Genomic DNA, 25,871 nt, shown 5'->3' with positions numbered 1-25,871 from the left:
AACAGCTCAGACGTGAGGCTTGCAGCAGGCAGAGGAGGAGGAAGGGGCCGTGGGAGCAGAGGAGGTGGCTGCTGCCTCAGTGAGGGCTCTCAGGGTCCTTGCCCGAGGCGGCCAGGGGTCTGGGTTTGGGGCAGGGGCTCTGGGATGCAGCCCCCTTCACTGCTGCTGCTGTTGCTGTGTCACTCAGTCGTCAAGAGCAGAGGTGAGGCATGGGGCGGGAGAGGTGGGGGACCCATCTTCCTTGAGAGGGTGTCGGTGGGTTGGGGGCAGGGGACACTGGATGGAGGAGAGTTTCACACAGGGAGGGAGGACTCTGCCCATGGAGCTGCACAAACCAGGCTTTGGGGCCTGTGCCAGGGGCGGTGACTATCAGGGGAATGGGTGGGAGGGTGCCTGCCCCCAGGGAGAACCCAGCTGACCTTGGAGCTGGGGGACAGCAGGCCCTTGCAATCACATTCAGGAGGTGAAGAGGGAAAAAAACTGACCACCTGCTAAGGGAGGCTACGACAAGAAAGCAGGAGATGGAGACATGGGAAGGTCAAGGGCTGACCAAGTCCCTTTCCTGGTCCAGCTGTCCCCACCCCCCGGATGGCTCAATGCTGGGCCCTTCCGGGAGGAAATCCCTTCAACGTCTCAGCCATTCACCTTCCTGGAGTCCCTTGGGCCCCCCTCCTGAGCCCTGTTGTCCTGCTTCCCAGGGATGGAGCCCACGGCTGCACTTGGGAGGCTGGAGAATAAACAGGAAAGGGGGTGGGGATTAAGAGTTGAGAGGATCTAGAGGCCTGTGATTGGGAGAAGGGGGGGCTGGGGCAAGAGCCCTACGTGGGGACCAGGAACAGAGGGGATGGTGGTTGAGAGCACATGTGTGGAGCTGCTGCAGGCAGGTCCCTCCAGAGCACCCAGAGGAGGAACCAGGGAGCACGAAGCCCCCCAGTCCCATGCCATCCTCATCTCCATCCCCAGTGCTGCACTGTGGGGGCTCCCCAGAACCCTGTGCCAACGGAGGCACCTGCCTGAACCTATCTCAGGGACAAGGGACCTGCCAGTGAGTGTGCCTCCTGGGAGAGAGAGACTGGAAAGGGGGAGGGAGCGCAGGGCGGAGGGGGGACTGGGAAGGAAGGAGAAAGGGAGGCCGTGAAGGCTCTGAAGAGAAAGGAAAGCAAAGGAGGGAGGTGGGAGGGCGAAGAGGGCCCAGTGACGCGAGTCTTCCTCTCTCCTGCCCCCACTCAGGTGTGCCCCTGGCTTCCTGGGTGAGACATGCCAGTTTCCTGACCCCTGCCTGGATGCCCAGCTCTGCCAGAATGGGGGCAGCTGCCAAGCCCTGCTTCCCGCCCTCCCAGGCTCCCCCAGCCTTCCCTCTCCCTTGGCCCCCAGCTTCTCCTGCACCTGCCCCTCTGGCTTCACTGGCCAGATGTGCCAGGCCCGGCTCAAGGACCCCTGTTCTTCCTTCTGTTCCAAAATGGGCCGCTGCCACATCCAGGCCTCAGGCCACCCACAGTGCTCCTGCCTGCCTGGATGGACAGGTGAGCACTGCAGGGGTGGGGGAGAGGGGACAGGCAGGAGCAGGGGGCTGGGAAAGACAGAATTGGAGTCTGAGCGACAGGGAGCCCTTCTGAGGACAGAGCCTGTGAGAATCAAGAAGCCGACTCTTGCTGACCATTTACCGGAGACTGACATTCTCCAGCCCGGCCATACCAATGGTTAAAATGCTGCAGTATTTCCAAACCCGTCAGTGAATGGCTACTGCCATAGGCCCCCTTAGTGCCCCACGCTGGTCCCTTTCCTGGCCCCTCCACCCAGCAGCTAGAGGGTTAACGCTTAGCACAAGGTGGTGGGCATCTGAATGGCCTCTATTACTGAGAACCGGGAGCCCATAATAGCACCTGGAAAGACGCGCTGGTGGGAGGGGTAACGAGGGTGGAAAGGATCTGACCCAGAGAGAGGAATGGGTGTCAGTCCTGGGAAGAGGGGTGCAGCCCTGGGGCAAGGGTGCGGGACCCTGCGGGGGCAGGGTGTGCTAGCCTGAGGAAACGGTCAGGGGTGCGGAACAGCGGAGAGCCCCCGGAGTGGAAGGCTCCTCTGACCCACCAGGATGGAGCGGACTGGACGGGGCAGTGGAGGCCACAGGGGCGGGAAAGTGCGCTGTGAGCGGTGGACTAGAAACAAGGCTTCTCAAATTTGGCGACGCACAGCCATCACCTGGAAAGCCCTGAACATCCCAGAGAGGCTGATGTAGTGGGTCTGGGGTGGGCCCAGGAATGGCGATGTTTTAACTGCCTGGGTAATCCTGAGGACTCGGCAGCGAGAGAGCAGGCTGTGTGACAAGGATCATCGGTGGCAGCTTGCCAGACCCAGTGCTCTGAGCAGGGACTCTGGGCAGCTCTTTCCCAGGCCCAGCGGCAGCCCCACCACTGCAGAGGCGTGTGCCCTCGCACTAGCTCTCCATGGCCTTGGTTGTCAGCTGACATCCACGCTGAGGACAGGGGGCGATGCTCGGGAGGTGCCGACTCAGCTCAGTGTCAGCCGCCACCTCGGCCACGGCCCCTGTGCCAACGGCTGAGAGGGGCGTCTCCTCATCATCCGGAACGCTGTACCCACCTAAAGATTAGGGAATCCAGAAGAGGCAGGCCAGACAACTGGCCAAGGGCACACAGCCACTTTCGGCCCAGCAAAGTGCTAAGTCTCCTGCCTGCGGGGGCGGGGGGCAGGGCGGGCAGGGGGTGGTTCTCACCTCCCCACCAAGGAAAGGTCACCACAGGAAGGACCAAGATTTTCTCAGGCAAGGCCAATCGGCCATAGTCCCACCAACAGCTACATGTCCTATTTTCCAGAATGGCCAAACTGAGGCACGGGGTGGTGGAGCAGGGCAAAGCGGGTGTGGGAGGAAAGGGAAGGAAACGTGAAAATCAGCCACAGAGACAACCCAGGCGGGGAGCTGGGTTCCCTCGGATGAGCTGGGATTTGTGCAGTGCCACCAACAGCCCCCTCTGTCCTCTGCCTCAGGTGAGCAGTGCCAGCTTCAGGACTTCTGCTCGGCCAACCCCTGCATCAATGGAGGGGTGTGTCTGGCCACACACCCCCAGATCCAGTGCCTCTGCCCACCCGGCTTCGAGGGCCATGCCTGCGAACACGATATCAACGAGTGTTTCCTGGACCCCGGACCCTGCCCCAAGGGCACTTCCTGTCATAACACCCTGGGATCTTTCTGGTGTCTCTGCCCCACTGGGCAGGAGGGTCCACACTGTGACCTTCAGCCAGGACCCTGCCCCCCTAGTGGCTGTTCCAATGGGGGCACCTGTCAGCTGGTTCCCGGGAGAGACTCTACCTTCCATCTCTGCCTCTGCCCCCAAGGTGTGTCCTCACCTGCAGCCCCTCTCCCTGGGTAGGGAGGTCCCCTTCCCTCAGCTAATCTCATGACCCTGTCAGGTTTCACAGGCCCAGGCTGTGAGGTGAATCCAGATGACTGTGCTGGCCACCAGTGTCAGAATGGGGGCACCTGCCAGGATGGGCTGAGCACCTACGCCTGCCTCTGCCCAGAGGCCTGGACAGGTGAGTCGTGTAAGCCAAGTCCATGCACCTGCGGCCCAGATGGTCCGCCCCTGGCCTCTCCTCCTCACAGGGCTCCTAGCTCCAGCTTTTGTCCCCTCCCCACCCCGCCCCCCGCAGGCTGGGATTGCTCTGAAGATGTGGACGAATGTGAGGCTCAGGGCCTTCCTCGCTGCAGAAACGGGGGAACCTGCCAGAACTCGGCTGGCAGCTTCCACTGCGTGTGTGTGAGCGGCTGGGGGGGCGCAGGCTGCGAAGAGAACCTAGATGACTGCCTTGCTGCCACCTGTGCCCCAGGATCCACCTGCATTGACCGCGTGGGCTCCTTCTCCTGCCTCTGCCCACCTGGCCGCACAGGTGTGACAGCGGGCGCGGGGAGGTGGCGGTAGAGATGGCAAGTGAGAGAGGCACCAGGAGGGCGGCTGGGGCTTCAAGCGGCCCCAGAGAGCCTCACGGCCACCCTGCCCTCCAGGACTCCTGTGCCACATGGAGGACATGTGCCTGAGCCAGCCATGCCACGGGGAAGCCCAGTGCAGCACCAACCCCCTGACGGGCTCCACACTCTGCCTGTGTCAGCCTGGCTACTCAGGGCCCACCTGCCACCAGGACCTGGACGAGTGTCAGATGGGTGGGTCACCCCCGCCCGCATCAGAGCCTCTCCGAGCCCCCAGGCAGCCTCTGCAAATTGTTTTTCAAATGAAATATATAATCATCTCTTTTTTCCTGGTTTGGTCCAGATTTGGCATCCCTTCCCTACACAGTCTTCTCACCAATGCTCAGCCCTCCAGGCCCCTTTTAGTCCTTCTCCATCTTAAAGACACCGGCTCTTTCTCTGATTTGCTCTCATCTGCCACAAACAGGCCCTCACGCCTTCCCTGGCAGTCCGGCTTCCTTGCCCTTCCACGCCGGGCCCCTGCGGACTCCTGACTCTTCTCTCCTCCCAGCCCAGCAAGGCCCCAGTCCCTGTGAACACGGCGGCTCTTGCCTCAACACCCCTGGTTCCTTTGACTGCCTCTGCCCACCTGGCTACACGGGCTCCCGCTGCGAGGCTGATCACAATGAGTGCCTGTCCCAGCCCTGCCACCCCGGCAGCACCTGCCTGGACCTGCTTGCCACCTTCCACTGTCTCTGCCCGCCAGGTACCAGATGCATGGGGCCTTGGGTAGAGGATCAGGGGGCTAACCCTGAACACGCCAGGCATGACCCCTGCAGAACACAAATGGCCCCAGGCCAGTTGGGGGGACAGTTACAAAAGAATGCTTCTCATCTCCCCACCCCAGATAAAAACTCGGGGAAACCCGCGGCTCCTAGGAGAAGGCCTGCCACGGATGATAGTGAGCTTGTGCACTGCTCAAGTCTGGGGGTGAGGGGGAGAGCATTCATTTCATAGTCATTATAAAGTGCACAGCCTGGTCCGCTGTACATGGAAGCCAGTCAAGGGAGAGCAGAACACCAGCCTCTGCTCATGCCAACTCAGAATGTTCCTCCCAATCACAGAAAAACTCTCCCCTGTAGAGATCGAGTAAACCCTTAAAATCCCAAAGGGCCTGTGTGCTTGGATTTGGTACAACAGAAAAAAAAAAAAAAAGTGCCACAAGGCTATACCTACCTCCAAGCTAGCTCTAAGGGGGAGAAAAGTCTCCCCAGGGACATAGAGACAGAGCCAATACCAGGAAGCTGAATGAAACCAGAAAAATACTAGCTTATTTTGTGCCAGGTACCACCTGAGCATCTGACCTGCCTTTTGTCATCTTTGCAACAATCCTATGAGGTCAGCATTGTTGCTGTGCCCATTTTACAAATGAAGAAACTGAGGCACAGAGAGGTTAAGGGAGTTGTCCAGCTGGTTAGTGGCAGGGCCGTGATTCAAACCCAGGGCTTCCATAGATTTAACCACTACACGAAACAGCCTTTCTCAACTGAGCAGCATCCACGGTCAAAAGCAGAGAAAACGGTCCAGCAATCCAAGGGACAGGGATAGATACTAAGGGACTTCAGAAGCAGACTCCCAAGGCAAGAAATGGGAGGCAGCTGAGGTCTGGAAGCTGATCCAGTTTCAGTTCAGGGTGAGACTGTGGATACCAGGACAAACCCGAAGATACGGGACAAATATGGGACCAAAAACTCCCCAAATGCCCTTCAAATACCCCCCCTTGGGGATTCCTGGTCTCCCTGGCACAGAGGCCTGCTCAGGTAGAACAAGAGACTTGACTCACCTCCAAGCAGATGCCCATTTGTCTCATTTGTACCTTGAGGACCTCCAGGCTCATGAGCCCAGCCGGGTGAGCCCACCTTCTATGCGGAGAATGGCCCCAAAAGGTACTTCCTTGCTGCCCCCACAGGTCCCAGCAGGGGCCCTGCTCCCTGAGCTTTCACAGCTGAAGGGGGCAGGGCTACACATAGCAGAGCAGCAGGACCCCAGCCTCATCTCCCCAACCGGCAGGCACAGGGCACCCTGGGAGGGGCTGCCTGATGGGGGCACGTGCTCTTTCTAGAACCCCGGCCTCCGGGGCAGAAGGGGTGAGCAGCCAGCGCAGGCGGGGCTGACCTGGCTGAGCCTCAGCCCGCACCACACCTCCACGTCCTCAGGCTTGGAAGGGCAGCTGTGTGAGGTGGAGACAGATGAGTGTGCCTCGGCTCCGTGCCTGAACCAGGCGGACTGCCACGACCTGCTCAACGGCTTCCGGTGTGAGTGCCTGCCCGGTGAGTGCAGAGCCCACTCCAGCCCCCGGCCCCACCCCTGCCCCACAGTCAGGCCCCGGGATCACCCCAAGCCTCTTGAAGCTCACTCTGGCCTGGCCAAGGAGGCCCCCATTTCTCCAACTCCTCTGCTCCCCAAACTCTCTTTTACATTCCCCAAATCTTCCCTGGGTACTCACCCACCTTCATCTCTGTCCTGCCAAATTGCCCAAACCACCCTTTCTAGCCCTCCTCCAGAGTCTTCTGTGTGCCCTCCCTGCTCCTGGGGATCCCGGGCTGGTCTTGGCGCCGCTCACCCTGGACCCGGGGAACACTGCCCCAGGCCTTCCTTCTCCAGCTTCCCCGGACACCTCTGTTCCTTGCTCTGATGATAACGAATGTTTATTGACTACTCCAGGCCGGGCCCTTGGCTGTGTACTTTTCAGACATTCCCTCGTTTAATCCTTTCAATGACACCATGAGGTCGGTTCCATTATTCCCCTTTTACAGAGGACGAAACTGGAACCTAGAGAGCTCGAGTAGCTTGCCCAAAGTCACACAGCTGGCAGGGGGCTGAGCATCATCCTCCTGTCATCTCCACCTGCCCCAGGTGTCTTCTCTGGGAAGCCCTCCAGGTTCACCTTTCCTGGTGAGGGGAAGGGCCAGGACTTACATTTATGCTTTGGATACAATGTGTTTTCAGCATTGACACAAATACCCAGTTATGCCTTATTTATATGAAGAACAAAGTCACCAAGTTACTCTCTGTTATGTTCTGAAACTCAAATCACTATTTGAGAAGCCCCCAAACTGGTGCCTCATTATATAACGAAACATGTAGATGAACCCCCAAACCAAGCCATTGGAAACAAGATTCTCTCCATTACAATTTGTAGCGATGTTATTTCTATATATGTAAAGAGAAGACTAAATATCAGTATTAACTCTAAATTTCTTGTTTAAATCCATGAAATCATACCTGTACAGCTCAGTCACAAATATCTGTGACAAACTCCCTAATAAATCTAGAGAAAGTCACTAAAAAGAAAAGAAGGTAAGAAGGGAGGGAGGGAGGGAGGGAGGGAGCAAGGAAGGAAGGAAGGAAGGAGGGAAGGAAGGAAGGAAGGAAGGAAGGAAGGAAGGAAGGAAGGAAGGAAGGAAGGAAGGGAAGAGAAGACAACCTTTGCCATCTCTCCGCACTCACTCCTGGCCCCACCAGGATTCACTGGCTCGTGGTGTGAGGAGGACATCAATGAGTGTGAGAGCTCTCCCTGTGCCAATGGGGGTCAGTGCCAGGACCAGCCCGGATCCTTCCATTGCGAGTGTCTCCCAGGTGAAGCAGGGCTCAAACGCTGGAGGGGAGAGTGGGGGCAAAGGGCAGACTTCCGGGCAGGTCCCTGATCCTCCTGCTGTGCCATAGGCTTTGAAGGCCCGCGCTGTCAGGTGGAGGTGGACGAGTGCCTGAGTGGCCCATGCCCCGCTGAAGCCAGCTGCCTGGATCTCCCCGGAGCCTTCTTTTGCCTCTGCCCTTCTGGCTTCACAGGTCAGCAGGGGAGGCGATAGAAGGGACTGGCCGGAGAGTTGAGCCCATCTGGGGTGGGGCAGAGGTCACTGCTGGGTATTCGAGGGTTGGGATGTGAGAAGAGAAGGAGACTGGAACCCCCTGGAGTTATTCCATTGACAACCTGCACACCCACACAAGCTTGGGCTGACTGCAGATGTTATCTGTAGGGCCCACACCGAGCCCGACATGAATGGTGTGATTAGGGTTCAACAGGAAGCCATTCATTTGCTTATTTAGCAGGAACCTATTGTCTCCTCTGCCAGACACAGGCACAAGTGGAATAAGAGAGCTGCTCTCCTCAACTGGCTTTAAATCCAGTGCAGAGAGACCAAGAAGTCTCTTGTCGGTTATGGTCCAAAGGTGCTCTGGGAGAGGACTGCATAGGATTCTATAGGAGCACAGAGACCAGCCAACCAGACTAGAGATGAGAAGGCTTCATGGAGGAGGTGATGGCTGAGCTGAGTCTTGAAGAATGAGTAGGAGTTTGTCATGATAGAGTGATTGCATGTTTTAGCTGCAGGTGAAAAGCACACCCTACTTAAGGAGCCACAGGACATCCTGAGCTTAGGGTGCAACAGAGCAAACCTGAGGAGCACAGCAGTAACAGGGAAATCGTGTCACGCAAGGCCCTGTGTGTCACCCTGAGGAAGTTAGACTGTATCCTGAGGCAACAGGGAGCCACTGAAGGACAGCTTCATGGGGAGTGAGCAAGTTGTACGTAAGAAGTGGCTTTGGCCCCATCGAGGGCATGGAGGGACTCTGTTTTCTCTCTGACCCATCTCCCCACTGCAGGTCATCTCTGTGAGGTTCCCCTGTGTGCCCCCAACCTGTGCCAGCCCAAGCAAAAGTGCTATGATCAGGAGGACAAGGCCCCCTGCCTCTGCCCCGATGGGAGCCCCGGCTGTGCCCCCATTGAGGACAACTGCACCTGCCACCATGGGCTCTGTCACAGGTAACCCTCCAGGCCTCCCCACTCGCACCGGCCTCCGGTCCTCCTCAGCGAGGGCAGGAGAAGACAGCCAGTGAGCCGCCAGCCTGTGGGAAATGACCAAGAGGGAAGAGGAAGGAGATGGCAAAGTGCTGAGCTCACCGCCAATGTGAGGGCGCGACTAGTGAGTGCAGTCCCGTGGGGGCAGAGTTCCTAAATCACAGGTGAAACCGAGGGCTAGGGGGTCAGAGCAGAAAGAAAAGCATTAGATCCCAGGGCCAATTCATCATACATTAGACAAATATTGAGCATCTACTATGTGTGGATACTTTTCCAGGCACTGGGGGAACTGCACAGAACAAAAGAGACAAAATGTCTGTTTTGTTTTGTTTTTTAAGATTTTTATTTATTTGTTTGACAGAGAGAGAGCACAAGCTGGGGAGTGGCAGAGGAAACGGCAGAGGGAGAGGGAGAAGCAGGCTCCCCACTGAGCAGGGAGCCCAACACAGGTGGAGCCCAACTCAGGTCTCAATCCCAGGACCCTGGGATCGAGACCAGAGCTGAAGGCTTAACCAACTAAGCCACCCAGGCGCCCCAGCGTGTCTGTTCTCATGGAGATTTCATTCTAATGAGGAAAGACAGACAATAAACAGTTATAGGAGAAACATATATACATATTCTTACATATAGTATGGAAGGGGGAATGCTGAGAGCAGAGCCACTGAAGAAAGGGGCCAGAGTCTCAGGACCAAAAAATGAGGTCCTAGGGGTCTGACCATCGGTGAGGGGAGGTGAAGAGAAAAACACCAGAAGAAGAAAAAACCCTCCCCTTTCTCTTCATGACCAGATCCTCATGTGTGTGTGATGTGGGCTGGACAGGACCAGAATGTGAAGCAGAGCTGGGGGACTGTATTTCCATCCCCTGTGCCCATGGGGGGACCTGCCACCCCCAGCCCTCTGGCTACAACTGTACCTGCCCCCCAGGCTACACAGGTGAGGCTCTCCCTAAGCCACAGACATTCTGGGCTGGCCACCCTCTAATCAAGGGCAAGGCCAGTAGAGACATGTGTCCAAGGACTCTGGGTATGGGTCACCACCAAGGAGAATGGGGCATGAGCTGCAGGGAGGGAACACAGGTGATGTGCGGGAGACAGTAAGAAAAGACAAAAGATTGGATGGGAGAAAATAGGGATGGGGATGAGGAAAAGGAAGGGGGAGGGAAGCAGAGGAAGACAAGAGAGAAGAGGATTCCCTTTCTCAGACCCCACTCATTTCCCTCAGGGCCTACCTGCAGTGAGGAGGTGACAGCTTGTCACTCAGGGCCCTGTCTCAACGGTGGCTCCTGTAGCCCCAGGCCTGGGGGCTATTCCTGCACCTGCCCTCTGAGCCACACTGGGCCCCGCTGCCAGACCAGCACTGACCACTGTGCCTCTGGTGAGTGCCCACCGTGTCCTCCAGCTGGGCCACAGGAGGATCGAGGAACTGGTCGGGGTGTGTTTGTGCCGTAGGAAAACAAATTAATTGGGCACCATGATGGGGTGCTGTTTTGATGGGGGCAGCAGGGGGGTGCGTATGTCCTGTGCGTGGTGTGACTAAGGCCACAGGCGAGGTTACAGGCAAGGAACCCCACCCCTCACAGCCTCCTCTCTCCAGCCCCGTGCCTCAACGGGGGTACCTGTGTGAACAGGCCTGGCACCTCGTCCTGCCTCTGTGCTGCGGGTTTCCAGGGCCCACGCTGTGAGGAAAGGACCCGACCCAGCTGTGCAGACAAGTGAGCAAAGACCCCAAGAGGAAGGGAGGGGGCCCCTCAGCCTCCCCACCCTTCCTCTCCATCTCCTCTGGGGCTCCAGGCTGCCTCAAACTCTATATCCCACATCCTTTCACTCTGCCTCCCTTTCTAGTTCCCCATCTCACCACCACATCACACACTCCCTCCCTTTTGATTGCCCTACTTCCTCCCACTGTGCCCTGTGTCTGTCCTGTTCCAGCCCCTGTAGGAACAGGGCAACCTGTCAAGATGGCCCTCAGGGTCCCCACTGCCTCTGCTCCCCTGGCTACACGGGAGGCAGCTGCCAGGTGAGGGGTGCTGAGCCAACTGTGCTGAGGCTGGAGGGCTCTGGTGGGAGGGTCTCCAGTTCTAAGACAGAGCAGGGAGCTGGGGAAAAGTATCCACAGGAAAGGGGGTTTGGAATCTGGGAGTGGAGGTCTAGCTTGAGGTTTGCATGGAATAGAAGGAATGAAAGGATCTCTGATGCCAGGGACTGCTCTGGGATGTGGGTATCAAAGGAAACCAGGGGCGGGGGCGGGGGGCTATCACCTGGCCCCAGACCATTCTGGAGAGAGTTTGAGAGGTGAGGATTTTGAGGAGCTAGCCAAAGACCATCTCTGGGCCTAAAAACATGATATTCTGTCCTGACTCATGCTCCCTCCCAAACCTCAGACTCTGATGGACTTATGTGCCCAGAAGCCCTGTCTACACAATTCCTACTGCCTCCAGACTGGGCCCTCGTTTCAGTGCCTTTGCCTTCAAGGATGGACCGGGCCTCTCTGCAACCTGCCACTGTCCTGTCAGCAGGCCGCTCTGAGCCAAGGTACTGACCCAAGGGCCAACTGGGGAGCAGATAAAGAGAGAAAGGATGTCCGCCTCTACCTGATCCCTGAGGGTATCCACACACAACATTTGGCCAAAACAACCAAATGAAAGTCAAAGTAACACAGACCAAACACTATGACTGATTCTACAGCCTCACACGCGGGGCAACTTAACACAACTCAGCTTCTATCACCATGCTCAACACAACTCAAGCAACACCAACCAGTCCAGCCAACAAGACTCCAGGTTAACACAACTACTGGGACACAACTCAATGTGAAGCAACTCAACTCTGTCATTACCACCATAATGCATCTAGAGTAGATCACACTTAACCCAACTGCACTCGACTGCTGCTCCCCACTCACTTGGATATGTCAACCCCCTTGTAAAAGAATATGCCCCTTATTCATATAAGGCTTAATAGGAGCAGAACTCAGGAAGGAGCCTCCTGTGGGGTTAGGGAATGGGAATCCCAGTGAGAAAACATCAGGGGATGCAAATTCAGGGGACAGACTTGAGCCATTAGTTAACCGCCCCCCTCTGAAGTTTCCTTTGAGTTCTTGCTTGCTTGAGACTTGTTTTAAACCAAGAATACAGTTGCTTATAATGCTCTAATAAGCTTAACAAGAGGTATCTCTCTCCATTCTGGCAGAACAGGCAGGAGGGAGATCTTGATGTTATAACCTCTTTAGCACCAGAAGTTACTGACTCCTCAGGCTCCAAGTGGCCTCCACCCACCCCAGGAATATTAGTGATCCCCAAGAGCCTCTCTGCTCCGTGTCTGGGGCCCCCGAGAACCTTTCCACCCCACTTAGCTGTGCCCATCCCTGTCTGCCTCTCTCCTCAGGTACAGAAGTTTCTTCCCTGTGCCAGAATGGAGGCGTCTGCATCGACAGTGGCTCCTCGTATTTCTGCCGCTGCCCTCCTGGATTCGAAGGTGGTGTATGCCAGGACAGAGTGAACCCATGTGAGTCCAGGCCCTGCCAGCACGGGGCCACCTGCATAGCCCAGCCCAGTGGGTATCTCTGCCAGGTGAGCAGGTCTAGAAAAGAGCGGGGAGGGGAGACAAGGGTGGGCTGCACAGGGCGGGGGGGGGGGAGCGCACTAGCACAGTGCCACTGGGCGGGGCACTGATGGATTCACCCCCTTTCCTTTCTTTACCCCACATATCCAACCCACCGCCAAGTCCTGTCCTTTTGCCTCCTAAATCTTTCTCAACTCTGTCCTTCCTCCTTCACCCTTTGTCCCATTGCCTGTGGGGCATAATCTGTGCAGGCCTGGAGCACCCTGTCCCTGCCCCCAAACTTGTCTGCCTGGAGGCTCAGCCTTTACTCCACCACCAGGGTGCTCTGTTGAAAATGTTAAGCTGACCTGTCACTCCCCTGCTTAAAACCCTTCAGTGGCTGCCCACCTCTTTGACAGTGAAGTCCAAGGCCCGAGTGACCCAGCCTGGCCTGACCCTCGGGTCTTATCTCGCCCCACCCCCACCCTCCTACTCTCTGCTCCAGCTGCGGCTGGCTTCCCTACACACCCCGTTTACCGGCTCTTCCGTGCCCTTCCTCACCCCTCTTCCACCGGATGGTGCCCAAGAGGCACCTTGCTCAGGAAAATGCCCCTAACTTCTCTCCAGCCTGGGTTTGGGCCTCTCTTTGGTGGTTCCGGTCACTGAGCAGCAGAGGCAAAGCTGGGATTCAAGTCTGAGCAGCCTGATGCCTGATGCCAACTTTGGGGGCGCCTGAGTGACTCAGTCGGCATCTGACTCTTGATTTCAGCACAGGTCATGATCTCAGGGTCATGAGATAGAGCCCTGCATCAGGCTCCAGGCTGGGCATGGAACCTGCTTAAGATTCTCTCCCTCTCCCTCTGTGTGTGTGTGCGCGTGTGTGTGTGTCTCTCTCCCTCTCAAAAAAAAAAAAAAAAAGAACCCTGACTTTGAATAAAAGGCATGATGTGGATCCCCTAACCATTCTCTTTAATTTTTTTATTTTTTAACTTTTTGTTACGAACATTTTCAAACATACACAAAAGCAGTGTACTAATTAATAGTGAACACCCCTGCACCCATGACTCAGCTTTACCTCCCTTTTCCTGAGACTCCTTCCCTCAGACATCCCCAAAACACCCCGTTCACCTGCTTCTCCCAGCCCTCTGGCCACTCCCCGGATTCTCTGTAATCCCCTCTTTCTCCTCCTTTCTGAAGCCTTGCTGGCACTGTGTTCTTACATGCTCTCCTTGCTCTTGCAACAGCTCAGCCCATGGTACAGAACTTCATCAGTGACCCCTCTCCCACTGGCAGAATGGCATGAAACAATCCCCAAATGCTTCAGGGCACTGGTTAGGACATCACAGACTTGCACCGAATCCCAGCTCGGCCACCAGCTTGTGCAAGTCACTCAGTATTTCCAGGAATAGTTTGCCTTTTCTGTAAAGTGAGAATCAAATGAGATAACACACATGCAGGGTTTGGGGGAGAGTTTTATGAGGTTATGTATAAAAATCATGTAATAAATGCTAGCTAGTCTCTCTTTTCTGGTTGAATGAGAACTTCACGGAAGTGGGGAGGAGCTCTAATTCTCTTCATATTCCTAGTGCCTAAAACAGTACCTGGCACAAAGTAAGCATTCAGTAAATGCTGACAAATTAATCAATAAAGGGGCGCCTGGGTGGCTCAGTCGTTAAGCGTCTGCCTTCGGCTCAGGTCATGATCCCAGGGTCCTGGGTTCGAGCCCCACATCGGGCTCCCCGCTCAGGCGGGAAGCCTGCTTCTCCCTCCCCCACTCCCCTGCCCCTGCTTGTGTTCCCTCTCTGGCTGTTTTTCTCTGTCAAATAAATAAATAAAATCTTTAAAAAAAATTAATCAATAAAGCATGACAGAGCCTGGTGGAGGTGTGGCTGGGGGAGGGAGGTCTTACCAAAAACGGAGCTATTGTTTAGTGGCAATGCGCCATAAGATGCTTTGGGACTGCTGGAGGGGCTAAGTTGCACACCACTGAACGACTGTGTATTATGGAGTTGAGACAGAAGGGTTAGGCTACACAGGGCTGTGATGGATGGTGAGTTGAATGATGCTTTGAACTGGAAGGTGGGAGAGAGCTGGGCAGACGATCTTGAGCTGGGTCCCCCGTAGTGTTGGGATGGGCTGGATAACTGGTTCCCTGTCTGACCCTCTTTGCCAACAGTGTGCCCCAGGCTACAGTGGACAGAACTGCTCGAAGGAATCCAATGTTTGTCAATCCCAGCCCTGTCACAACCATGGGACCTGCACCCCCAAACCTGGAGGCTTCTCCTGCACCTGCCCTCCAGGCTTTGTGGGCCTGCGCTGTGAGGGGGACGTTGACGAGTGTCTGGACCGGCCCTGCCACCCCATAGGCACGGCAGCCTGTCACTCTCTGGCCAATGCCTTCTACTGCCGGTGTCTGCCTGGATACACGGGTGAGGCCTGGGAGGGTGTGTGTAGGCCCGTCTGTGGCACAACCGGGCTCACAATCCCCACCCACAAGGCAACCTAGTCATTGTGTCCATCCCCCTGCCTCCACACCCCACCCCAGAGAATAAGCCCCAGGATCCCTCTGCCTGCGCAGGTAGAGTGCTGGGTCAATTCCCAGGAATGAGCTAGGAAGGAGGCAGTGACCAAAGCAGGGTGTGACATCTAATCCCACCCCACCACAGGCCAGTGGTGTGAAGTGGAGACAGACCCCTGCCAGAGCCAGCCCTGCTCCCATGGGGGGTCCTGTGAGACTACAGCGGGACCACCCCTGGGTTTCACCTGTCACTGCCCCCAGGTGAGTGACTGCAAAGCTGTCTTCTCTGTTGCCCCCAGCACTGATGCAAGGTGAGAATGCCTGAGCTGGGATCCTAGAGGGGAATTCTTGGCGAAAGCTAGCCCGTGCTACGGGGTGAGTGACTCAGAAGCAGTTCAGGGGGAAAGGCAGGACCAGGTGGTAGCATGAATGGAATTTTCAGAAATCATGGGCACTGCCTAAGAGAAGGCCCCAAAGTCAAGCTGGGTGAGACCTTGGGTAAGTTCTTTTACCTCTGTGTGTGTGTGTGTGTGTGTGTGTTTATGGACCTCAGATGCGTGAAATCCGGTTAATCATAAGCCTTGGTTCATGATACACTAACATCATTGGTTTGTGCACGGCCTTCTTTGTATTTTTCTTATAATGTAACACCCATAAACCTAACCTAAGAATTACAGTAGCAACGATAACTCACATGTACTTATGTCTTCCTCTATCCTGTTCCCCGTCCAGAGAAAAAGTATATAATCCTAAGTCCAAAGATGAAGATAATTTAATTACTACCACTCTCTAAGTGCTTAGTCTCCTAGGTTGTTGCCACAGCTGTGGTTCATCCATTTTCATCATTGTGTAGTATGTCATTGTGTGAAAATACCATGGACCATGGTTTCAACATCTATAAAATGATGAACTTGATGTTCTCTGAGGCCCCTTCCGGATATGAGACTGTAGAACCCTCTGAATTATCTTAACCCAAGAGTTTGCTTGGCAGGGGGTAGAAAGAATAATACAAGGGCCTCCCCCAATCTCTCTCTCCTCTCCACAGGGTTTTGAGGGCCCCACCTGCAGCCACAGAGCTCCCTCCTGCGGCCTCCATCACTGCCACCATGGTGGCCTGTGTCTGCCCTCCCGCAAGCCTGGCTTCCCACCCCACTGTGCCTGCCTCAATGGCTATGGGGGCCCTGACTGCCTGACCCCACCAGCTCCTCGCGGCTGTGGCCCTCCTTCTCCATGCCTACACAATGGCAGTTGCTCAGAGACCCCGGGGCTGGGGGCCCCAGGCTTCCGATGCTCCTGCCCTCCCAGCTCTCCAGGGCCCCGGTGTCAGAGGCCCGGAGCAAAGGGATGCGAAGGCAGAGGTGGAGATGGGGCCTGTGACGCTGGCTGCAGCGGCCCTGGAGGAAATTGGGATGGGGGAGACTGCTCCCTGGGGGTCCCGGACCCCTGGAAGGGCTGCCCCTCCCACTCCCAGTGTTGGCTTCTCTTCCGGGATGGGCAGTGCCACCCGCAGTGCGACTCTGCAGAGTGTTTGTTTGATGGCTACGACTGTGAGACTCCTCTGGCCTGCACGTGAGCCTGAAACCCTGACTTGGGGGTTGGGGTGGGGAGGGCAGGGTGAGGCAGGAGAAGGACACAGATGCCTCTGGGGGGGGTTGCAGTGTGACCACAGCCTCAGGCTCCGGGGAGTTTCCACCCTAATAACTGTTGCTAAGTAGGGGTAGAAGACACTAGGCTCCAGCCCAGGGGAGGAGGGCAGCATCAATATTTAGCATGGGGACCGGGAAGGAGGGCACTGCCTCTGTCTGAGCTCCTCTCTAAGAGCTGTGGGAGCTCTGGCCTCAGGCCTCTTTCTCTATGCCCCGTTGCCATGGAGGATCTCCCCTAGCAACCAGCACCCCTGAGGGAAAAGGGCCTTGGACTCTCCTTCAGGGAGACAGGACAGCTTGGGATGGTAGGGAGAGGGGACAGTCTTAGGAGACAAGGGCGTCACAGACATTAGAGGGTCTGGGCTACCTGCCATCCAGGGCCTGACCAAGCCCACTGCTCCGGAGCTCTCCCCACTTAGCAACCAGTGCCCTAGAGGCGTGGAATATCAGGCATCTCTCTGGAATGAAGAAGGGGGTCGGGTTTCTTTGGGGATCCTGAGTCCCCCTCTCCTCACCCCACAGTCCAGCCTATGACCAGTACTGCCACGATCACTTCCACAACGGGCACTGCGAGAAAGGCTGCAACACTGCCGAATGTGGCTGGGATGGGGGTGACTGCAGGCCTATAGATGGGGATTCAGAATGGGGGCCCTCCCTGGCCCTGCTGGTGGTGCTGAGCCCGCCAGCCCTGGACCAGCAGCTGCTGGCCCTGGCCCGGGTGCTATCCCTGACTCTGAGAGTGGGGCTCTGGGTAAGGAAGGATAGTGATGGCAAGGACATGGTGTACCCCTATCCTGGGGCCCAGGCCGAAGAGGAGCTAGGAGGAGCCCCGGACCCCTCACATCAGGAGAGAGCAACCCCTCACACACAGCCTGTGGGCAAGGAGACGGACTCTCTCAGCACTGGGTAAGAAGGCCGGGCAGGAGGATGCAGCAGACACCGGTTTTTTGATGGGTGGAGGGAAGGGAACGAGGGACCAACACAGGGGTCTCTGCGGCGCCTCCCCCACAGGTTTGTGGTGGTGATGGGTGTGGATTTGTCCCGCTGTGGCCCTGACCACCCTGCATCCCGCTGTCCCTGGGATCCTGGGCTCCTGCTCCGCTTCCTGGCCGCCATGGCAGCAGTGGGGGCCCTGGAGCACCTGCTGCCGGGACCCCTGCTGGCTGCCCATCCTCGTGCTGGCACCGGTAGGTGACCCCCCTCATCTCCCCTGACCTTGCTCCCAGACCCACTTCCATGCCAGCAAATAGCAATGGAAGCCAAATGACACAGGATTGCAGGGACCCCAAATGTTCTGTGTGGAGACTGACCCTCGTGAACCTCTCATTCTCTAAGTGGATCTCCTCATGGCCCATTTGCTCTTCAATCTCCTTCCTCATTTCCCTACGTATTTTATCCTAACCTTTATCATCTGGTCTATCCTCTCTACTAAATCCAATCATCCCTGTCAAACAGCTCACGGTACACGAAAGAATCATAACCCATATAGCACTTACTACGTGCCAGGCCGTGCTCTAAGGGCTTTACAGTATCAACTCATTTAATCCTCCCAACAATGCCATGTGGCAGGTACTATTATGATTCCCACTTTGCAGATGAGGAAACTGATGAAAGAAGTTACTGCACTTGCCCAAAGGTCTCAGAGTAGTGCCCAGCCTCACGAGAAATGGTCTCTTTTTGTGACTGTGTCTCCCGCCAGCACCACCCACCAACCAGCTTCCCTGGCCTGTGCTGTGCTCACCAGTGGCCGGGGTGCTTCTCCTGGCCCTTGGGGCTCTTCTCGTCCTTCAGCTCATCCGGAGGCGGCGCCGAGAGCATGGGGCCCTCTGGCTGCCCCCTGGGTTCATTAGAAGGCCTCGAACTCAGCCGGCTCCCCGCAGACGCCGGCCTCCCCTGGGTGAAGACAGCATTGGCCTCAAGTAAGAGTGAGGAGGAAAGGGGCCCAGGGAGGGGACTCTTTCCTGTGGAGATATTTATGATCAGAAGCTGATGACAGAGGAAGGGGAGAGGGGGAGGAAGGCTGCTGGAAATCCTGGGGACCCTGAAGGTCCTCTACCCAAACACCCCCTTCCAGGGCACTGAAGCCAGACGCAGAAGTTGATGAGGATGGAGTTGTGATGTGCTCAGGCCCCGAGGAAGGAGAGGAGGTGGGCCAGGTGAAAGCACTGGGGCAGGAATGGTCCTTAGGTAATGGCGGAGTTGAAGGGACGAGTCACCCTTCCTTCACTGATCTTTGTTCTGATCCTAAGGCTGAAGAAATGGCCTCACCCTCCAAGTGCCCGCTCTGGCCTCTGAGCGGTGACTGTCAGGAGCTCCCCCAGGCAGCCATGCTGACCCCTCCCCAGGAATCGGAGATGGATGTCCCTGACGTGGACACCCGTGGACCTGGTATGTGAGCCAACCCAGACCAAGAAAAGGAAAACTCCCTTTTGACTCTTTTAGAATCAGAAAGCCTTTTGATATTAGAACTGAGAAAATTAATGTTAGAGTTAGTGCCTTAGAATAGTGATTCTTAAAGTGTGGTCCCGGGACAGAAGAATCAGCATCACCAGGGAAATTGTTAGAAACACAAATTGTCAGGCTCCACTCCAGAACTACTGACTCAGAAATTTGAGACACTGGAGAATGTGTGTTTTAACCAGCCCTCCAGGTAAATCTGATCCAGACTCAAGTTTGAGAACCACTGCTTTAGAATGTCTAAGAATTAAGGCCCACTGGCTCCTTTTACAGATGATGAAACTGAAGCACAGAGAAAAGTAAAAAAGTCATTTGACGAAAGCCACACAAAATCAAGAGCCAGAGCTGGGCTTCCTGACACCTCAGGCTATGATTCTCCCTGAACCTCTATGTTCTCCTCCTCTCCCAGTTATGTCCTTTTGACTGACTTGTCTCCCATTCCTCATGTCTCCCACCCACAGATGGGGTGACACCCCTGATGTCAGCAGTTTGCTGTGGGGGAGTGGAGTCCAGAACCTTCCAGGGAGCATGGTTGGGAAGCCCTGAGCCCTGGGAACCCCTGTTGGGTGGAGGGGCCTGTCCCCAGGCTCACACTGTGGGCACTGGGGAGACGCCCCTGCACCTGGCTGCCCGATTCTCGCGGCCAACCGCTGCCCGCCGCCTCCTTGCCGCTGGAGCCAACCCCAACCAGCCAGACCGAGCAGGGCGCACCCCTCTTCACACCGCTGTGGCTGCTGATGCTCGGGAGGTTTGCCAGGTCAGTGCACACGGGGGTCGCTAAAGGGAACAGGGGGCAAACTCCTAAGTAAAGCTAGGCAAAAGCAGCCCCTAGGGTTTGGCAGAGAGGAAGGTGATGTGAGATTGGGGATCTGAAAGAGAAACAACAGATGACCATATACGGATTTGGAGCTGATTAAGAGTGTGAGCTAGCAATCCAGGACATACCAGGGGTCACTGGCCCTCTCTGGACCCCCAGCTCCTACTCCGCAGCAGACAGACTGCAGTGGATGCACGGACAGAGGACGGGACCACAGCCCTGATGCTGGCCGCCAGGCTGGCGGTGGAGGACCTGGTTGAAGAACTGATCGCAGCCCAAGCAGATGTGGGGGCGAGAGATAAATGGGGTACGGATCTGGAGAGGTTGGTGTTGTGCTATGGAGAAGTGGCACAGATGGGGTGTGAAATAAGATGCAAAAAAAGGAAGCAGCAGAGGGACCAACTGGAGACTGGGGGATTCCCTCCCACCTAGCTGTCCGGGTGGTAAATCTGCGGGGCGATGTCAGTATGGAACTCAACAACATACACACACTGCCCTAGCCCACTGGAAACTAGGCTGAGGAAGGAGTGTCTGGGAGAAGGGAGAGAGGTCTAGTGGGGGGAGGTCTCCCGGTCCCACAGAGCCCAGAACAATGCCCCATTGTCCCTCCCGCGCGCCGGTGACGTGACGAGAAGCAAGGCTTCCTGCCGGCCGGCGGTCACCCGGGCAACGCTTCCGCCTTTGAGGTAACCCCGAGGGCCCAAATAAGTCCTTCCCCCAAAACCAGAATCCGTGGGAAACAGGAACCCAGGCGTCTGTTCCCCAGCCTCGGAGTAACAACCACCCACGTCGTCCCCTAGGAAAAACCGCGCTGCACTGGGCCGCCGCCGTGAACAACGCCCGGGCCGCCCGCTCCCTTCTCCAGGCCGGAGCCGATAAAGACGCCCAGGACGGCAGGGTTAGACCGGGAGCTGGTTGCCTAAAAACACAAAACAAAACAGGGCGTGGGAGAGGCGGAAAGCGCGGGAACGCCACCCAACCTGAAGGGGGAAAGGCCAGTGGCCAAGTGGGTGGAGCCCGGAAGAGTCACCCTGTGGGCGTGGCCCTCCCTGACCTCGCCCCCTGGCTGTTTCTTCCGGCATAGGAGCAGACGCCGCTGTTCCTCGCGGCCCGAGAAGGGGCGGTGGAGGTAGCCCAACTGCTGCTGGGCCTGGGAGCGGCCCGGGGACTGCGGGACCAGGCCGGGCTAGCGCCCGGGGACATCGCCCGCCAGCGCAACCACTGGGATCTGCTGACGCTGCTGGAGGGGGCGGGGTCACTGGAGGCGCGTCACAAAACCACGCCGGGCCGGGGGGCGGGCCCCTTACCCCGCTCGCGGACCGCGTCGGGAAGCTTGCCCCCGCGTGGGGGCGGGGCTCTGTCCCGCTGCCGGACAATGTCGGCCGGGGCCGGCCCGCGTGGGGGCGGAGCATGTCTGCAAGGCCAGACTTTGTCCGTAGAATGGGCCGCGCGTGGGGGCGGAGCCTACTCTCATTGCCAGAGTCTTTCGAAAGGAGGAGCGGGGGAAGGCCCGCCCCCCGGAGCCCGTAGGTTTTCTGCAGGCATGCGCGGGCCTCGGCCCAACCCAGCTTTAGTGCAAGGAAGATCCGGGGTCGCTTCCGGGAGCGGGGGTGTGGCCTCGGCTGATGACTGGCCCTGCGATTGGGTGACCCTGGGAGCCTGCGGCCCCACCTCCAACACTCCGATCCCGCCTCCCTGTCTTACGCCGTCCCCGGAGCGGGGATCCCCTCAAGTTGCTTGGGGTCCCCCGACCCACCAAGTAATACCTTTAAACGCGGGAGGCGAGGGTCAAAAATAGGACGCTACGTGACAGGGAGGGATTCTGAAAGTGGGCACCCATTATAGGACAGTCTGGAAAGACTCCAGATTTTAAGATCCTGGAGCCCCAAAAGTGAGGGGTCATGAGCATGCTGTCCCTCCCCAAATGAGTGTTTGCCCACTCCGTCTTCCACGTAGAGAAACTGCAGCCCTGGAAAAAGGGTTTAGGGTGCTGGAATGACGAGGGCCCAGCCCTTCTCCCAGAAAATAAGGGTGAGAGGCTACGGAAGGGTGGAGTGGAACTGGGGAAGTACCTCTGAACTGGAACCAGTAACTGCAGACATACAGGATGTAAGACGTTCTTTCCTGTATATGGTATCCAAAGGAAGCCTCTATCACCCATTACAGCCACCTCCCACAAATGGCTGACAAATATTTATTGAGTGCCCACTATGTGCCATTCACTGGTGTAGGTGCTGAAGTGGGCGGGAGGGGGCAGGGACCACTCCAGCTGATGATTCCTTGCACTCTCCCCACTTCCCTCAACAAACCATCGCAGGGATGAGGCGCCATTCTTCTGGTCACCACTATATTTAAGAACCTCAAATCTGTCAACCCATAATAAAGCTTATATGAAGTCTTAATCTTTTTTTGGAAGAGTTGAGTGGAATGGGAAAAAATATGGAAATGACTGCATAGTGTTTTCCGAATTTTGTGCCCTACGGTCAAAGTCATCCCTTTGCATGGAGGCTTTAAGTACAGTTCAAAAACAAGAATAAGTAGATTTGGGGGTACTGTGTTAATTTAGAGTATCATCTGAAGGCAGGAATCTCTCATAGCCCAGGGAGAAACCACACACACACACACACACACACACACACACACACGACCATACATATCCTTTGTCTTCTCCCAAGGGCATTTAGTTATTCCTAAAGCCTCAAATTGAGGAAGATGGAGAGAGCATCTCAAACATTATCCACCTTTCAGAACCATGGTTATACCTCCTTAATGGTGATGGGCCTGAGACATGGAGGCATGAGGCATTTTGGCTTTCAAGCTAATAGTAACTACCATTTATTGAGCATTCAATATATGCCAAACACTTTTATCACATTTAATCCTCACATCAACCCTACAAGGCAGGTGCTGTTAAAATTCCATTTTACTCTTTGAGAAACTGAGGCACAGAGATTTTATTTGCCCAAGATTTCGAGGCATTAAGTGGTAGAACCAGATCTCTTCATCACATTTCATGCTCCAAACCACTCAGCTGTAAACACAATATGGCAGGTTGCCATTTAGGGGTCCTAAAATATCTCAATCCTGCTCCCACCCTGGTGCCAGGCAGCCTGACCAGCATTGAGACCAAGCCAGGGAGGTGGTTGTCTCCCTTTTCTATTTCTCTATCCTTCATTCATGACCAGAGGAAAGTTTCCCCTGACCCTCGTCTCACATTTGGTACATACCTTGTACCCTGAATAGACAGTAAGCACCTGGAGGGCAGGGATAACTATTCAATGCATATTTATTGAATACTTACCATGTGTTGGAGCCACTGCTAGGGGTATATGTATATGTTTGAGGGCCCAACATCCCTGGGTCTCAGTCCTCTGCCTCCCACTGGAACCATGCCCCTCCCAGTCCCCATAAGTCTGTGGGAAGCTGGGACATAGGGGAGGGTCAAAGCCTACATCGGGGTCCTCTTAGGAAAGGGACCTGGGGGCGGGAGGGGGGTTCTGAGGAGTAAAACCACTTCCTGTGTAGCTAGTTCCTGTGTTGACAGAAAGAGCTTAAGGGGAGGAGGGGAGTGGAGAGAACAGGAGCCTGGGGCTGGGGGTCTACTGAGACTCGAGAAGGCCAAGAGTCCTTCCCCATCATGAACGCCCTCCACTACTGCAGCTGGAAGAGCTTTTCACAGTCTCTGTGCTCCCCTGGGGCAAGAGAGGTCGAGCAAGCAGTTTGGGTGGGAAAAGAGAACTGGAGGAAGTTGACAGGGATGGGCGGGGCCCGTGGGGGGGCTGACCAGGAACCCAGCTTCCTGCTCAGTACCCAGGCATCCAGCCCCTGGCTCACCCCCACCCCTTCCAGCCCCCACTCCCCTCAGGAACCCAGGGTTCCAGCCCTCCTCCCAAATCCCTGCTACCCCTCCCCCATCAGTTTCTCCCCCCCAGGGGATGGAGGCCGAGAGACCCCAGGAAGAAGAGGAAGGTGACCAGGTGAGCTGCGCACTGGGTCGGGGAGGCGGACACTGGGAGAAAGGGAGGTGAGAGGACCTGGGGCAGCGACGTAGTAACAGGGGACTCAGGGGACTTAGAAGGGCTTGGGCAAACTGAGGCAGGAACAGAGACACACTGAGAGAGGAAATGGGCTGTTGGCCTAGCCCCCCGCCCACCACACCCCCGCCTAATTGGACCGGATGTCTCCCAGGATCAGGGCCCCCATCAGGATGAGCTTGACTGGCCCCCTGTGAACACCACCGCTCGGCCTTGGCGATCTGCTCCTCCGTCCCCTCCTCCTCCAGGAACCCGCCACACAGGTACCCTCATCCACCCAGGGAGCTCCCTGACCATGGTGCCCACGTCCTTCCTGATCCCATTACCAAGGCCCCCTCCATCGTGGGCCCTCTCCCCACCTCCTCCTGACTCCCCATTACACCCCCTCAGCTCTGACCCCAAGTGCCTAATCACCTTGCACCACCAACCCTCCTGTCTGCCAATTTCTCTGGGTCTCTGAGCCCTACCCCTCCTCTCCCCAGCCCTGGGGCCCCGCTCCGCCTCCCTGCTCTCCCTACAGACTGAGCTCCTTCTGGATTTGGTGGCTGAGGCCCAGTCCCGCCGCCTAGAGGAGCAGAGAGCCACCTTCCACATCCCCCAGAACCTCCCAAGCATAGCCCCAGCCCCACTCCGGCCTCTTGAGGACAGAGAACAGCTCTACAGCACTATCCTCAGTCACCAGGTGAGACACCTCCCCAGAAGGCAAGACTGAGGCTTCCTGGTCCCTTGGCCCTTGTTGTCTTTTGGGCCCTACCCCTCCTTCTCCCCAGCATCTGCCCCCTTGCCAGGCCTAGTCCCCCCGTGCCCATCACAGGTGTCCCCTATACCCCTTCACCAGCCTTGGCTCCTATCAAGGCCTGTTCCTCTTAAAACCTCACCAACACCCTTCCTTCCCTCCACTCCTTCAGTGCCAGCGGATGGAAGCCCAGCGGTCAGAGCCTCCCCTACCCCCAGGGGGACAGGAGCTCCTGGAGTTGCTGCTGAGAGTTCAGGGTGGGGGTCGAATGGAGGAGCAAAGGTCCCGGCCCCCCACACATACCTGCTGAGACTTCAGCCCGCCCCTACCAGCCACTCCGCACTCCCGGGGCTCAAAGCTGGGCAGCCCACTGCATGCCCTCAACTCCTGCTTGGCAGGGGCACCAGAGACTGGAGGCCCCAGGAGAAATCTCAATATTCATCACCCTCATCCACCTTTCCTGGGAATGGAGGGGGTGAAAGTCCTCAAACCCTGGGCATAGTCAAAGTAGGATGTCATTTAACTCCCTCCCCCAGTATGTAGGAGCTTGAAGCAGTGAAAGGATCCCAGCCACTGAGGGACACCCCACCCCCTCCTCTGATCCCAAGTAGTGGCAGTAAGTCCTGAGCTGTGGAGACACCCCCAGTAATCTAGCCACTAGGCAGAATCTGAGGGCTCAGGCCTCCATCTCCCAAGAAAAGGCAAATCTCCCAAGGTTAGTGCCTGACAGACAGTTCCACCCTCCTTCTCAATAAGAAGAGAGAGGGCATTGCAAAGAGATAGATCATTCCCCCACCCCACCACCAGCACCCCCAGCCCCAGGACTGAGGGGCCTACAGGCTGTGAATGGACACTTAGCACTGCCCCCCACAACCTCCCCACTGCTGCTCTGAGTCTGATGTTTTGGTTGTATGAATAAATGTAATTCTCCTCCAAACTGAGGAAGACTGGTGTTTGGGGCTGCGGGGGGGGGGGGGCCGCGAGGGAAGGCGGGAGGAAGGTGAGGCCAGAGGCCGCCTCTCTCCCTAGTCTGGCGAGAGGCCAGCTCCCCTCCCTGGCTGGTTAATTACTGGCTCATTAAGCAACGGCTGGAGACCTCCCTAATTATACCCCCCTAGCCCCCCTCTCCTGGTTTTAATTAAGTAGAACAGGGAGGGGAGTCATTAGGACAAGAAATATGAACTGAGCTGTCTGTGAACCCAGGCATTCTAGCGGCCAGAGCCCACAACACCTAGATCCCTAATTCGGAACCCAGGTGGCGGCCCCCTCGCCCAACAGGCCCCGCTTCCCAGGCCGACGACGTGCAGCCCCGGGGCCTTCGCGTATTTTCCACGAAGGTCTAGTCTC

The 25,871-nt window shown here is 56.6% G+C and overlaps 2 protein-coding genes across 9 annotated transcripts; both read left to right on the top strand.

Moving 5' to 3' along the window:
* NOTCH4 (notch receptor 4) lies at window positions 1–22,156 on the top strand. Of its 8 annotated transcripts, none has more exons than XM_006736240.3 (30): window positions 1–202; window positions 964–1,045; window positions 1,231–1,523; window positions 3,004–3,351; window positions 3,427–3,549; window positions 3,667–3,903; window positions 4,019–4,174; window positions 4,491–4,685; window positions 6,136–6,249; window positions 7,445–7,558; window positions 7,646–7,768; window positions 8,582–8,741; window positions 9,565–9,710; window positions 9,999–10,151; window positions 10,371–10,488; window positions 10,706–10,793; window positions 11,158–11,308; window positions 12,161–12,345; window positions 14,493–14,745; window positions 14,983–15,095; window positions 15,880–16,403; window positions 17,003–17,386; window positions 17,492–17,667; window positions 18,180–18,399; window positions 18,555–18,627; window positions 18,730–18,868; window positions 19,399–19,694; window positions 19,914–20,061; window positions 20,555–20,652; window positions 20,839–22,156. In XM_006736240.3, the coding sequence occupies exons 1-30, from the start codon at window positions 145–147 to the stop codon at window positions 21,550–21,552; spliced, it is 5,982 nt and encodes a 1,993-aa protein (XP_006736303.1). In that variant the 5' UTR covers window positions 1–144; the 3' UTR covers window positions 21,553–22,156. The 8 variants fall into 8 exon arrangements, with proteins under 8 accessions (XP_006736303.1, XP_006736302.1, XP_081684085.1 ...); XM_006736239.2 differs by having other exon boundaries at window positions 18,555–18,636; XM_081827959.1 differs by having other exon boundaries at window positions 10,619–10,793; window positions 18,555–18,636.
* Window positions 22,157–23,325: 1,169 nt separating this feature from the next.
* On the top strand, window positions 23,326–25,461 carry GPSM3 (G protein signaling modulator 3). Its single transcript, XM_081827964.1, has 5 exons — window positions 23,326–23,478; window positions 23,687–23,731; window positions 23,943–24,051; window positions 24,271–24,470; window positions 24,697–25,461. Exons 1-5 carry the CDS (start codon window positions 23,392–23,394, stop codon window positions 24,832–24,834), a joined length of 579 nt encoding a protein of 192 aa, XP_081684090.1. The 5' UTR covers window positions 23,326–23,391; the 3' UTR covers window positions 24,835–25,461.
* Window positions 25,462–25,871: the final 410 nt, after the last annotated feature.

The sequence above is a fragment of the Leptonychotes weddellii genome, chromosome 8, assembly GCF_054177405.1.
Source record: "Leptonychotes weddellii isolate Sample4059 chromosome 8, ASM5417740v2, whole genome shotgun sequence".
Taxonomy (NCBI): domain Eukaryota; kingdom Metazoa; phylum Chordata; class Mammalia; order Carnivora; family Phocidae; genus Leptonychotes; species Leptonychotes weddellii.
The sequence above is the reverse complement of the archived record's forward strand: the minus strand, read 5'-3'. Positions and strand labels throughout refer to the sequence as shown.

Bases quoted from the DNA above. Each gene is read 5' to 3' on its own strand.
- GPSM3 (XM_081827964.1), top strand. From the start codon at position 23,392: ATGAACGCCCTCCACTACTGCAGCTGGAAGAGCTTTTCACAGTCTCTG. The intron at 23,479-23,686 runs GTGGGAAAAGAG...TCTCCCCCCCAG, and splicing joins AGGTCGAGCAAGCAGTTTGG to GGGATGGAGGCCGAGAGACC. The intron at 24,471-24,696 runs GTGAGACACCTC...CCACTCCTTCAG, and splicing joins GCACTATCCTCAGTCACCAG to TGCCAGCGGATGGAAGCCCA.
- NOTCH4 (XM_081827957.1), top strand. From the start codon at position 145: ATGCAGCCCCCTTCACTGCTGCTGCTGTTGCTGTGTCACTCAGTCGTC. The intron at 18,400-18,554 runs GTAAGAGTGAGG...ACCCCCTTCCAG, and splicing joins GAAGACAGCATTGGCCTCAA to GGCACTGAAGCCAGACGCAG. The intron at 20,062-20,554 runs GTACGGATCTGG...GTCGTCCCCTAG, and splicing joins GGGGGCGAGAGATAAATGGG to GAAAAACCGCGCTGCACTGG.